Source organism: Acipenser ruthenus, unplaced genomic scaffold, assembly GCF_902713425.1.
Source record: "Acipenser ruthenus unplaced genomic scaffold, fAciRut3.2 maternal haplotype, whole genome shotgun sequence".
Lineage (NCBI taxonomy): Eukaryota > Metazoa > Chordata > Actinopteri > Acipenseriformes > Acipenseridae > Acipenser > Acipenser ruthenus.
Genome location: NW_026708571.1, coordinates 1797 through 16632, shown reverse-complemented (window position 1 = coordinate 16632; position 14836 = coordinate 1797). Strand labels below are relative to the sequence as shown.

The window sequence follows — 14836 nt, the reverse complement described above, 5'->3', positions numbered from 1 at the left end:
GACGTGCTTCGTATTATTTAAAGTTGGGTTTCAATGCTACTTGGATGAATGATCTACCTGCATGAATTCATTATATATTGAACATTTCACAATGCTAATTGTGTGTTTGCAATTGGAAAAAACAGGAACTCTGACACTAATACTGAATACTAAAAAAAAAAATTATTCTCACTTCGCAAGACACATTTTTTTCTAGAGGTATTATTATGACGTGCAACACTGCATACAAAATAGGCTGTTTTAAGAGTAATGTTAACGTAGCCTGACATACAGTACGACTGCGCCCACGCTGGCGTTGTCTTGCCAAAGTTATTTTTCTTCTCTGCCTCCTTCCTTACAGAGTTGACAAAGAAAGAGCTACCTCTTTGCTTCAGAGAAATGGAACTAAGCCAAGAGTTCGACGTACTGTGTAAGAGACAGGCAGAAGGCTGGAGAGTTGAATGTCTTATTTTATAAAGCTGAATCGGGGAACCATTGATCCATATAGATCCTATAAATAAACAGAAGTCGGGCACAATACATTTAAAGGAATTTAGACTATCGGTAGGTAAAGACGACTTTTTCGATTGTGTTTGTGTTAAAAATTGACTTACATAGACAATGTTTACCTTTTTCTAATTTTAATATAATAAATGTAGATTTTATTGAACTGTTTGTTTAGATTTTTTAAAAAGGAAACTAAGCCAGCATAACGGCTGTTAAATTGCATGTTTAGTTACCAAGTACGCCTTTCCAAGCTGTTCAAATCTTACATTTTAACCTCAGTGAATCGACAAACTGCTGCTTCTTGTGTTTATTTGTGTTTTATTTTGTATTAAGGGGTTTAGAACAAATGACTTACTACTTTTAAAAATTAACGCGGTATTTCGAGCGAAATGCATATTTAACAGGGTGGCGCAGGTAAAGGTGTTCAATTTTGCGTTCCTGTTTCATTCAATTCGGAACCTGCCAGAGACTCGTTTTTTTGTTAATATGACATCATAACCCGTTGTCATTTATGGTTTAAGCAATCTCAACAAATCTATCATAGTACATTAGCAACGTGTACTATGCTTTTTTTCCCCCCATGGATAGGGTATTGTATGCATTTATGAATGCCTTACCATTGTGTAACATACTTCTTTGTGGTTTACCATACAGTACTGTAATTTACCGTGCTAAAACGTATTAGTTTTATTAGTATGAATTCAATAGTTCACCAATACTAATACCAATAATCTTTCTGTCAGCAAATATATAAGGTGACCATATTTCTCTGTGTTCAGCGAGACAGTTTGGGATAGTTAAGGCTTTTCAACTCACAACCCAATGCATTCTGGTACGTTTTACCTGTCTCAGGTACCATTCTTTCCTTTAAGAGAAGCAGGACTACGCTTACCAGAATGCATTGGGTTGTGAGTTGAAAAGCCTGAACTATCTATCCCAAACTGTCCTGCTGAACACGGAGCCATATGGTCACCTTACTAATATATAACTGTTGATGCTAATTTTAATAAAAACATACATATTAGGTACTTGTAATAGATGTTGTTAACCACATTTCCTGAAGGGTATTTAGAAATGCTATGTACTTTTAATAATGCATACAAATCATGTGTGGGTGCTGTAAGTGATTACACATTGTGCTCCAAACCATTTAGAACAAGCTTGCATGCAGAATGTATGTGCCATATTTTGTACATTATGTATGTTTTGAAACAGTGTGTCCTGAAACTATGCCAACCACACATTTGTGTTTAATATACCAAAAATAAATAGAAATACCATCCATGACATAGTCAATAAGGATTAGGGCCAGGATAGCACTGAATCCATGTGAGAAGTTTACCCTCATTTAGAAGGGCTTTTGCGATTATTGCACAATGATCACTGCCTCTAATGTGGTGAATGTGGCTAAGTTAGGTCACATCTACAGAGTAGTGAAAAGCATACATTTAACAAAAAAAAAAATCATAATAGTTCTGCATATGTCACCTTAATGTGCCATTGTCTAGTTCATGACACTGTTTAATTTTACAACAATTGTTAATATAAAATGGTATCAATATCTTTTAACAGATACGTAACAATAATTTGGCCTACTGATATTCTGTGTGCAGTTTGAGCAATAACATTGTATTGTCTTGTCTGGATCATCTTACTCCACAGGAAAGCTAAAAGGCAGCCATCATGAACGAGTGTCACTATGAAGAGAAGATGGAATTCTTCTACAACCACAGCAACAGCAAGACTGAAGATGATTGGTCGGGGGCCAGACTCATCATTATTCTGGTTTTTGGTTCGATATTCTGCTTCTTTATTTTCCTGTCAAATGCAATGGTCATAGCGGCAGTGATCACCAACAAGCGATTCCACTTTCCCTACTATTACCTACTTGCTAATTTAGCGGCGTCAGACTTTTTTGCCGGAATAGCCTATGTGTACCTTATGTTCAACACGGGGCCCGTCTCCAAAACACTCACCGTGCACCGCTGGTTTCTGCGGCAGGGTCTACTGGACACAAGCCTCTCAGCCTCCTTGGCAAACCTGCTGGTCATTGCTCTGGAACGTTACATTTCCGTAATGAAAATGACGGTGCACAGCAACCTCACAAAACGCAGAGTGACTGTCTTAATTATCATGGTGTGGGCAGTTTCCATTTTCATGGGCGCGGTGCCCAGTTTGGGGTGGAACTGCATCTGTAGCCTTAACGACTGCTCGATACTGGCACCCATTTATAGTCGCAGTTACCTGGTTTTCTGGTCGGTCTCCAACCTTTTGGTCTTTTTTATCATGGTGGTCGTGTACATGAGGATCTATATATATGTGAAGAAGAAAATTATCGTCCTGTCGCCTCACACCAAAGGCTCTATAAGTCGCAAGAGAACCCCTATGAAGCTCATAAAGACGGTGATGACAGTTCTAGGTGAGCTGGACCAATTATTTACATTTTTTATGAAGGTGGGGGGGGGCTTAAAGTTGTACTTTACACTGTAATATTTACATTTTCAGAGTATGTCATTCAATATTGGTTATGTCCAGTTTTTTGTATACAGTGCTCCCTCGCTATAACGCAGGTCTCGGGGAACACACAATATGAGTGTTGTAACCGAAGAGCGTTATAAACGGGGGAGGGGTTGGGGGGTGCCGCGGGACACATAACAACACACATCTGACAAATACAAAATAAAATAACTCACTCTCTATAATGCCCATATAGTGAAGTAAAAATGTAATGAATTAACCATGCATAAGCACCATGTAATCAACGCTATTTAAAAAAAAGGTAACATTCCCAGTCGTAGATCATTTTAATTAGCTGTTTTTAAACTAAAAATAGCCTAGCTAAACAGCGGTCAGTTCAGTTCGAAGCGACAGACAAGCAAACCAAGTGCGAGAGGGAGAGCGGGTCGTGAGAGGGGAAGAGGGAATGGGCTCGCCCCAGGTTCGGCGGAGTGGGGCTGAAGCAAAGCTGAAGTGTCTCGTCTCCCGGAGAAAGATGCAGCTCCTCTCGCAGCAAAAAAAGTAAATACATTAGGAAAGATAACCACGTAATAGGCCTAATATTTATTTAGTTATAAAACGAATGCTGAATAAGATGTCTGTTATAAAGTGCCAGTGCAGCTTTTCTTCAGTTCATATACTGTATCAAAAGGGAGAGACAGAAACGGAAGTTAGACTGAGAAGTTGTTTATAGTTTGAACAACACCGGTACTGTATTTACTGTAGAAATATTGCGTGAATCACTAGTAACAATGAACAGTCCCTATTGGCAGAGGTTCCTTTTTATCAAGCCCACTAGCTGCCTGAGAATCTCACAGGATCAATCATTCTCTCGCAGCTTGTTACCTTGACTCAGACAGGGTGCAGATCCCTAATGCAGCTGACTCAAATCCCACTGAGTCAGTGCCGGTTTTCCCCTTTTACACCACACTTAATAACTAGGGTCCTTTTTCAGCGGCTACTGAAAAGACCCCTAAATGCTGAAACACTATATTGAGGTGGTTTTAAAATTGATGACTGTGGTACTGTGCATGTATCATTTTGAAAGGAAGGTTCAAGGTTGTCTGAACAGCTAGTAAGTCAGTTGGTGCTATGTGTTTATGTGGCACATACACTTTTATTGTGTGTTGCTGTGGGCATATTATTATCAGAACTCAAAAGTCACATTATAAAGTTCCAGCGCAGAATACACAGTAAATAAACATAATAAAGGGCCATTAACAATTGTCCTATTCTCAATGGAGCGGTTGCCATTGAAAAATACAAATAAGTCTCACCTTTTTTCACATTATTTTGGTAGTACCTTTCCGGGAATTTGGGTTTCCATGTAGTTTTCTTTTAGGGAGAGAAATTCTCCTTTCTAAATGCAAACAACCTCATTAAATACGGGAGGGCATATTTAAAAGTGTCTGTCTGCGTTCTAATTTGGCCTCTCGTGCAGCTTTCTTAAACTGGGTTTCCACAAGGCTTTTAGTTTGGGTTGAAGCACTGCAAGTGCAGTCTGCCTCACTTGGACACAAACAAGTTTAATAAAAAAAAGCAAAGGACACAACACAAAAAAAACCAAGACAACACAAAACCCCAATACAAAAAAACAAACAACATGGACGGAATCACAGAATTCAGAGAAAAAAATGGAAAAAATAAATCCAAAAAATTCAAAATAATAAAACAGATTTTATAGGGCCCTACAAATACCAGCATTCCATAAGAAAGCGCTGTGTACTATCTATGTATTATTTGCTAAAAAATTTTTGACTGCATATATCTATTTATTATAAACCTATTATACATGTACATATATAACAAGTTTTCCTACAGAACTGTAGCTTCAGCAGTTCTGATCCTTACAGAAGTCAGAGCACTTTAGGTTAATGATAAAAAAAATGATCCAGTCAAAATCTTAAGTACAGTACATTTTCAAAACACTGGTAGTAAAGGCTACCCTACTCACCCTCATTTCCCACTGCGTAATATTCTATAATAATAAATAAACAAATTAGTGGAACAAACAGTTTTTTTTTTCTTTTTCATGTTTTTGTTCTTCAAAAACAAATCTTGCTCACTGAATTGAAAGTTTAAGAGATTTTACTTTACCTGTATAGATGGTCGCTCAAGCCTGGTGCAGTCGGTCGCTCGCAGCAATAATACAGAAGACCACTTGGCCAGAATTCCCAACTATACTAATTTAATACATTTTGGGGTACAAACATGCCTTTTTTTGTCCTTGGTAGGTACCCATGATAGATGCTACTTAAGGCTAGTGTACAATGAATTGCATTTTACTGTTAAGAGACAGAAAAGTCTAGGCTTAAAGCAAACAGCTATCCGATGACCAAACATAACTGTCCGATGATGAAAAAAATATCTTTCTGTGCTTAGCAGAGGGCTTTGCTTATTTATTTATTTATTTATTTATTTATTTATTTATGTATTTATTTATGTATTTAGTTATTTCAGAGGGCTGCATTTTTTTAATACGTAGTATCTTCAGTATTTTTTTATAACATTGCTTATAAAAATACTAAACTATAAAGTACTATCATTTTATGTCAAATAGTAATAATTTGAAACATTTAATAAATGGTGTTGCATGCAAAGAAAATACTGAATGAAGAGGTGTCTAAACCCCTCGTACTTCATGCTTATTTTTTCCTATTTGGTCAAAGAAGCTTGCCAGGGCTACTTCCAGCAGATCTCCGTTGTTAATAAAGAATTGCTTGGTACAACCTTCAGGTATAGTAGAAACTTGTGTGAGGTTAGATCAGAAACGGGATCTTCACTACTGAAGTTTCGTGAATATAAAGTATGGCTTTCTGACATGTTTTAGCATGAGAAGGCGATTTACCCACCCTTTTAAATCATGCCATGCTTTGGCCACGCATGGAATGTGTGCGATGTGTGCTACGTCATATTCTCAAGGAGGCTGTGCTGACCAGTGGTTAAAGAAATGGGCTTGTAACCAGGAGGTCCCCGGTTCAAATCCCACCTCAGCCACTGACTCATTGTGTGACCCTGAGAAAGTCACTTAACCTTGTGCTCTGTCTTTCGGGTGAGACGTAGTTGTAAGTGACTCTGCAGCTGATGCACAGTTCACACACCTTAGTCTCTGTAAGTCGCCTTGGATAAAGGTGTCTGCTAAATAATAAACAAATGACAATAGAGAGAGAATCAGGAGTTTCTAAACTGCATGGAAACCTAGCCTGTGACTGCCTACTGGTAGATCTTTAAAACAATATATAACATTACTGTTCATTATTGTCTTAAAGTGGCTTTGCTGGTATTTTGGTACCATGTGGTCACTTTTATTAACACTTTGTTGATGCTTATTAGAAAAGTGAGCCAGATTTCTCAAGGTCTTTAGAACAAAGTGCAGTGTGTTAATATCTTCGCAATGGTAGAGAGTAGAGTGATGTCCTTTGGAACACTTTGAGACATTGTCTCTTTTAAATCTTAAAGCAGTCTTTCAATAGGATTAGTATTTTAAAAGATACATTGGGCATCAAGAAATTCATTTCTGCTGTTAACAATGCTACTGACTTCATTTCCTACGGTGGTTAGAATTTGATTAGATTTGTAGTTTCACAGTTCTGTATTTTAATGTTGTTTTTTGTTCCGTGTACATTTAAGTGTTTGAAAGGTGGTGGTTTTCCATTAGGTCTGCTGAGAAAGACAGGTGCCCATCACAGAAGGCGCTGTGTGAGAATGCTCTCTTGAGGCCGGCCTCATGTAAAGCATTTCAGGCCATCGTGGTGTGGATTTATTCAGAGAAGCTGCTTGGCGCCTCTCTCTCTCTCCCTCTCTCTCTCTCTCTCTCTCTCTCTCTCTCTCTTTCTCTCTCTCTCTCTGACATCATTGTTTAGTGGAACTTTTCCTTGTTAAAGGTGTACGGTTCCATTTCTTCTTAAAAATAATGTCAGTCTTCTTCAGGTAACTTCCTGAATAAGTGTGTTATTCAGGAACAAAGCAAATCCAAAGACAGTACAGGATGCAATCACAACAATACTCTAAGCAAACTTACAAGTCTCAGCAGGTGGAATCTTGAGCAACAAAGCTATAGGTAAACCTACAGGTCTTGACAGGTGGTATTCGAACAATGAAATACCTTTTACAAGCATTAATATACTTATTACTGCCCACTGGGAGTGGAACTCCACCTAGAGGGAGTGGAAATCTCCTACTTTCACCAATGAACAGAGTCAGACCCTTTTTACTGGAGGCGAGCCATCAGGCGCCCCGTGATGCAGCACCAAAGCACACCACCTTTAATTGAAGTTTGTGGTTTAGAAGCAGTTTTAGCTGGGTTGATTGTGGTTTGCACATATGATAAAAATCAGCTTAAGTAGAAACAGCTCATACATTAACAAGGGTCATCCGCCCAAGGTCACAACTGCTCTCTGAGTCATAAAAACCAGTTTATGGTCATGATTCTCAGACATGGATGTATTTCAGGCCAGACAAGAATTCAAAAAGCCTTAAACACAGGAAAATCACAGAATACTCAGAGATTCAATGATTCTTCACTTCTTTACCATTTAAAGGGGCACATAAAATTATTACTGTTGGAAAGCATGGAATTTGAACGTTTTAATGCAATATAAGATATATGTATTCTTTTTTCAGGCTCGTACACTGTTGGTCTTTTACAGAAGATTGACGGATAAACTGATAAGATACGAGATTCTAAGAATGCATTGAAATTCCAACGACGGAGACTGTTGGAACATAACAAAAGAATAGCAAGTTACTAGAACTTTGGACAAAAATGTGTACCTTAAGTCTGTTTTAATGAGAGATTGGCTCAGGAAGCATGCACTATGTTTGGAAACTGCTGATTGATTAAAGGAACTGAGACATCCGAGTTTAACATGCTGTGCTAATCTGATTATCTGACTTCCTAGCATGTGGTTTGGTAAATTTACATATCAAAACGACTAACTGCAATTTACCCTTGCATAAACAACACCTTTCCTTGCATAACACTTGTAGTCACGTTTTTACACAAACATCAAACAAACCTGTTACACACGACACTTCGCTATGGGAACTGTCCCTTAGGCGCTGGACAAATGGAAGGTGGGGGGGGGGGGGGGTGCTGGGGGTGCTAAGGAACGGATCCTCATTTCTATAAAATGCAACCTGTAACTTTAAATAGGAGAGAAGAAAATCTTCACTGTGCTTGGTGTAAGGTTTTCCCACATCTACATAACAAACTAAGATGGACAAACCATTTAATTAAAGAACTCTGTGTAGTCTTTTGACTTCAGAATCAATCTTGCACAATGCATACGGGTGGCGGCATGATATCTCTGACCTCAGAAGACTGCACTGCCATGGACGGGATGCTGGAAACAGGCTGCGTGATCTCCTCGCTGCAGGCTGCGAGCTGCTGCGTGTATTATTAGCAGAGAAGACATGGCAAACTCCCAGCCTGCTGTAATGGCCAACTACTTACATCTGTTTGAGGGAAAGAGAATTTGTCGCAGCACTTTTCTTTCCCTACCTTTTTGTTTTTATTACTTCAATTACAATTTATATTAAACCTTACAAAGGTTTTAAATGTCTTACCTCACATCTTCATGCTTAAACTATAACAAGTTTTAATGACATATATATTTTTTTATAAATAATTACTCAATACCAGTGCAATAAATACCTATAAATGAAACAAGTCTATACCATTAGCAAACTATATCTAGGTCTGTCTGAATTTCCACTAGGTAGTGAAATGTATAAAATCTCATGTCCTGTAGTGGAATACATGGAGTGGTTTACAAGCGTTTTTTTATTCTGCGGGCCATTTGAAACCAGCAGACGTCACCACTCTGGGAAGCCTTGGATAACATACATTGAAATATGAGGTATTAGGCACTGCCAACATTTAAACAGCATGCCCAGCTGGATAAAATGAGCTTAATAAAGGGTATTTCTTACAGAGGTGTTATATAGTGAGCACTGGAGACTCAAATGCTCCAACCGTGACTCTGTGTTTTTCCAATCCTTGTTTTGTTTTTAAGACTGTCTGCATATGCGGCACATTGACCTTTGTGTGGTGGCTTTGTGACTGCCCTGAGGTCAAAGTTGAGACCGTTAAACCCATTTCAACCAGATTTGAGAGGTCTCCAGAGGTGAAAGGCAAGTGGCTTCTTAACACAGACTGCTTTCATGGAAACAGGCTCAGGTCTTTTTAGATAGTACTGTAGCCGCCTTGGCTTAGATCAGCAACTGCACGGGTAAGGAAAACACATGCAGTTAGATGCCAACCCGGTGGTTATTATCTGGAAAATTCCAGTGTTCCATTTGAATTCAACATTTTTTTAAAAAGCAAAAAAGGGATGCCGTTTGCACATTGTTGAGAAATGAGCTTGAAAAACTATCGAGAGGTAGCAACCCTAGGTGAGGGACTGCGAAGGTCTGCACCCAGAGTCTCCAAGGAGACCTCAAAGATAATAGATGGTCCTTCAGCATATCTGTTTACTACTGTACAGTATACAGGTTTCCTGTATTGAAACACTCCCATTTTGTTCAAAGTGAAGCATGTTTGGTTTCCTCCAGTTGATTGTGTGACCTAATCTGATCACAGACAATGCACACTGGTTCTCTAGGGTAGCACAATAGGCATTATGCTTGAATGAGACTTTATCAAATGATGTTCACTGGTAATACAGTGTCTTTACAATGACAATGCAATGGTACTGCACTAAGAAACAATGGTAGCTCATGAGCAATGGGTATAATGGTACCACTTTTAACCTAATTATTTAATTAATAAATACTATCCGTATTAGTAAAATAAGTTGATGCGCAAGCACAAGAAATGTGCAAGGCTCAGAAATCACAGGGATTGTGCAGGTTTATGCGAGCAAGAAATTCTTATCCTTGCTTTTTACTTGGTCTCTTGCACAGCCTCATTGATCCCATGTGTTGTTTTTTTTTTTGTTAGCATGGGCATGCACGTTACACATTACAGTGTATTCTGCTGCATTGAACTGTAATCACAACATCTTACAGTATTTATAAAAATCAATAATGTGCTGAACCACAGAACATGCATCAGTGCAAACTTTGCTTCATATGTCAAATAAAAAAAGTACAATAAATAAGTAAGCTTTAAATACTATGTTAGTATTTTAAACAGTTTTTTGGTTGAAGTTGAAAGGGGGTTCTACCAAAATATAGCAGCATTAATTAGTCTCCCAGAGTGTATATTTGAGTGGTGCAGAAATTTGGAAGAATGAAGGCCTTTGTTAAATGAAACTTCTTTTGTGCCAACAGATAGGGATATTATGGAGGAGCTGGCTATTCTGGTACATTATAAACCACAGTACAGGTATCTTTGTTATATTTCACTCAAGGGCACTGTTTATACAGCCAATGTGACGGGTGCTAAGTGAAAGGAGTTTTTTTTTTTTCACATAGGCCTATTTATTCTCCAGAAATTACATGTGTGTGTGTATCGCTTTAAGAATGGACAGCTGTCGCACGAATGACGATGATGTTTTGAGTTGTGACAGGAAACGCTGTATATTGTAATATTGTATATTGTAATGGGTTTCCCCTAAAAATGTTCTTTAAATATTTCAGTCAGTTTGTTGTTGACAGAACAGAATGTGTTCACATTTACTGTCAGATGCAATATAGAGGTTGTATAAAGCCTGTGACTTTAAGCTGATTTTATCTTCACAGTTTAGTTATTTTCTTGCCATTAATAACCAATGACTTAATAACACATCCATGCGTTATCATATATAGTAGTTATAGAAACTCATTTCTGTAGTTAACTTAATTTTGTGGTGTGTTTTTCTGTTTTGCATTATTTAAACAAGTGAATTAAATTCAGTATGTTGCCATGGGGCAAAGCTCTGAGGCCCTCCAACCGGAACAGGAGAACTCCAGCTAACTTTGATTGCTAGTTATTTAGTTTCACTTTTAAAACAGCTTTTATATGTCAGACCTCCAGGTGCAAATCATCAAACCATTATGACTACAAAAAGTAATCAGGCCTCTTGAGCTTCCATAAACACATGCCTCAAATATTCCTGCGATAAGCTTGTCAAAAACATTTCGCAATGAACTGATGAATTGATGGTGTTGTGTGGTTATTGAAGGAACACAGTAGGATCAGAATTTCAAAATGAACTCCACACTCACAATCAGGTTCCAAGCAGACCCCTCGGGACACCTTCTGAATGCACTACGTTCAATTATCTACCAGGCAATGGCAGATTGGGGTCAATTACAATTGTCTCAGTCACATAACAGCCTAATCATAGCTTAGCATGTCCATGAAGACAGACCATTTTCCCCCCTCCGGCAACATTCCCAAGGGTAGAAAATAAAGAGGAACACATCTAACCAGAACATTCAATACACCTGCAGTACATACTGGCTACTGCAGATAGAACATAAACATTGCAGACACACACTGAAGTGACTTTTGCAGGAGTCATTCTGTCATTGCTCATATCGTAAAAAAGGCAGATTGTGAATGAGTCTTAAACTCTTTGGTTGTTATTGGCATGGTAAAGCAAAAAGCAGCTTGGAGGAACAGGAAACTGGGCATGCTGTTACATGAAAATCCCTGCTGTTATTGATACCGCTGCAATAACTGAACTGAGCACTTGGTTTTTGTCTCAACTTGTTTCCACACAGACAGAGCTATAATATTGTGCCTGAATACCTGACAGACTTTAAACATGTAGCTTTCAAATCGGATGCAGGGGTGGTAATAAGACTCCTATTGCATAGCAGTTTCACCCATTCCAGGTTTTAAAATTAGCCTGATTAGCCCCAGTGTAGATATAACAAGTGCAGGTGTGTCTTAATAAACTCCTAGTAAAACCAGGAATGGATCAAACTGCTATGCAAGTACCTTTAAGTAAAAAAAATTTTCTGCTAGAGCTTTCTTCAATGTACTCAGTACGCCTTAGAATTCTGATTCGGTGTTTTGAAGTTCTGTACATGTAAAGAAACTCTAGGATGCCAACCATACAGAATGTGAAAACACTATTTGCTCATTGGGCTTGTTGTTTCTTTAAAACACAAGACCCTCTTCACCAAATGAAGACATTTTCAAAGCACTGTTTAACCTCAGAGAATGTTTATTAGAAAATGACTTTGTGTCTTGAAAACAGCTCTTACAGAGATGTGGCTAGGGCCCACAGTCAGTTGACTTCAAATTAAATAACATAGTAAAACTAGAAAAATAAACTAAAAACTTAAACTGATGATTCTTTTCATTGTTAATGTTCTTGTAATCGTAGCTCTGCCTAGAATTCCAAATTGACAAAAACACCATTTACAGTAAATTATTTTATTTGTGTGAAAATATATTGAGACATAACACGTTGTATTCAGCATGCCAAGAACAGGTACCATGTGCAGAAGGCAAGCTGTTCCAAGAGCAACACAACAGGCCAGTCTGATACCTTGGAGGAGTGTCTGCTAACTATACTGGCAGTTAAACAATGTGCAGTTAGTGAATGCAGACAATGTACAGAATTATTAAATGCGGGTGTATTTAACCTGAGCTGGTGTGTTTCCAAGAAGCTGCCCTTTGTACACTTTGTGAGGGTTTTACTCACATTAAACAATGCTGGGTGTGTTTTGTACTACATTTCTTCTTTTGTGGTGTTTTGTGCTGCGGGTGTTTTGAATGTCCTGTTAGGGGTTGGTGTGTGTAGGAGCACTGCAGGTTATAATACAGTAGTATTCTTTGTTGTTTTTTTGTTCCCTTTTAACATAAAAAAATATGTATAAAACACAGGCTTTAGATTGTAACATCCCAAGTTTATACTGAACCCACATGACAGACCATGTACTGTAGCGTGTGAGGACACATTGCTGTTATTGCACTGTAAAGGGGTCAGGGTTACACCTTACAATACTGGCCACACATTTCTTTGAATGCTAATAGATACAAATTCATTATGAATCTGTGACCATGTTAAAGTCTTCACAACTAGAAAATGTAATTACGAAATAACTACAAAACATGAACTCCTGTATGTAACTGTAGGAGTAATACAGTAGACTAATACAAACCAGTTGGTAACAGAACCTGTTCACATTAGTGATATGTTCAGAGTACTGATTGTAATCTGTACCGTAAGAAAAATGCCCTGTCAAGTTTTGTTTTTGTTACTTTCATCAAAGAATCAGATAACCCATTGAATAAGAAATACAAACTGCTAGAAATGTTATACACCTCACAGAATTATGATATGGATGTTGGTTTCTACTGCTGCTGTTGGCTTGCATTTCATTAGGATAGAGTCATTCAGTTTAATTAGTCCCTCAACATTTTCCACCAGTTACCCTAATGGGCATAAACTCCACTTTATCCCACTGCCCGTTTGTACGAACGATTTCTTTGTGCTGATAAGAGGTTCTACTATATCATATTACAATGTGGAATTTGGATCTATAAAATAGGTTCTACTATGTCATATTAGAATGTGGAATTTGTGTCTATCAAAGAGGTTCTACTATATCATATTAGAATGTGGAATTCGGCTCTATAAAAGAGGTTCTACTATGTCATATTAGAATGTGGACTTCGGATCTATAAAATGAGAGCAAGGGCGTGGTTAACATGTTACGGCAGATTTTACACCCTATTATTATTATTATTATTATTATTATTATTATTATTATTATTATTATTAATAGTAATATTATGATGATGTCTCCTCTAGGTGTTTTTGTAATCTGTTGGACTCCTGGGCTGGTTGTTCTCCTGCTTGACGGTCTACACTGCTCCAGCTGTGGGTTGCTGGATGTGAAGCAGTGGTTCCTGCAGCTGGCCATGCTGAACTCCATCATCAATCCCATCATTTACTCCTACAAGGACGAAGAGATGCGCAACACCTTCCGGAACATGATCAGCTGTGGGAGAAACAGAGGAAGGATTTCCAGAACCAGCTCCAGAGCGCTGAGCTGCAGCATTGAGCCCAGTCGTAATACTGAGGAAAGTTCGATTTCTTTTCACAAGGAGGTCAAGGCGTGAATGCAGTACCGGGACTCAGGACCTTATTTGTTGCTGGATAGCAAAGGATCCTAGACATCAAGAAGTGCTGGCTTATTCAATATCAACTGTCTTTAGAAAAGCAGGAGGTGTCGGGCATTCTCAAAACTGCAAGTGGAAATTGAAAACCATGGATTGTGCATGATTGCTCAAGCACAGTGCCCAGAGGACAGCCTGAGTGGTGTTTACTGCAGCTAGCCAGCCCCCTGGTGGTGCTTCTGACTGTACTATATTATTGTGTGGGGAGGGATGTTTGAGTCATGATTTGGGTGAAACTGATGTACTTTTAAATGCAGGTTTCATTGGCACATTGGGTGCACAGCTGTTGGGCCACAAAAAATACCTGAAGGTAATGGTGACTACAATGTCACTGCATGCCCCTACAAGTTCCAAGCCAGTTTCTTCCTAGTTCATTACAATTAACAGCCAATCAGCGATTCAGACTTCCTGTATTTATGTTTATTAGAAAACATATGTGAAATTGAACCCCTAAAGCTTTTTATTTTATTTTTTAGTATAAAAAGCTCAACGCATTGTTTCATCTTAGATTTTTCTATATAGATTTAAGAGCAATTGTGTGTGGTGCTGATTTTTGACACTGTAGTCTAATAAATCATTGAGATAGTATACATGTTCCTACATTTGAATGGCTTTGAAAAAAAAAAATAGACAAACTATTTGCCTTGCTGTAGTATACAATTTAGAAAAGTCTGTGTGTGTGTGTGTGTATATATATATATATATATGTAACACGGCCTCACTCACGGTCGTTCGTTTGCCCCTATAAATGAGCACTAACTAAACAAACAGCGGAACCTACTCTAATAA

General features: G+C 38.2%; 1 protein-coding gene across 1 annotated transcript; it reads left to right on the top strand.

The window, feature by feature from the left end:
- Positions 1 to 259: 259 nt before the first annotated feature.
- LOC117404084 (lysophosphatidic acid receptor 3-like) lies at positions 260 to 14635 on the top strand. The gene is made up of 3 exons (XM_034006771.3): positions 260 to 543; positions 2149 to 2905; positions 13680 to 14635. The coding sequence occupies exons 2-3, from the start codon at positions 2170 to 2172 to the stop codon at positions 13988 to 13990; spliced, it is 1047 nt and encodes a 348-aa protein (XP_033862662.1). The 5' UTR covers positions 260 to 543; positions 2149 to 2169; the 3' UTR covers positions 13991 to 14635.
- Positions 14636 to 14836: the final 201 nt, after the last annotated feature.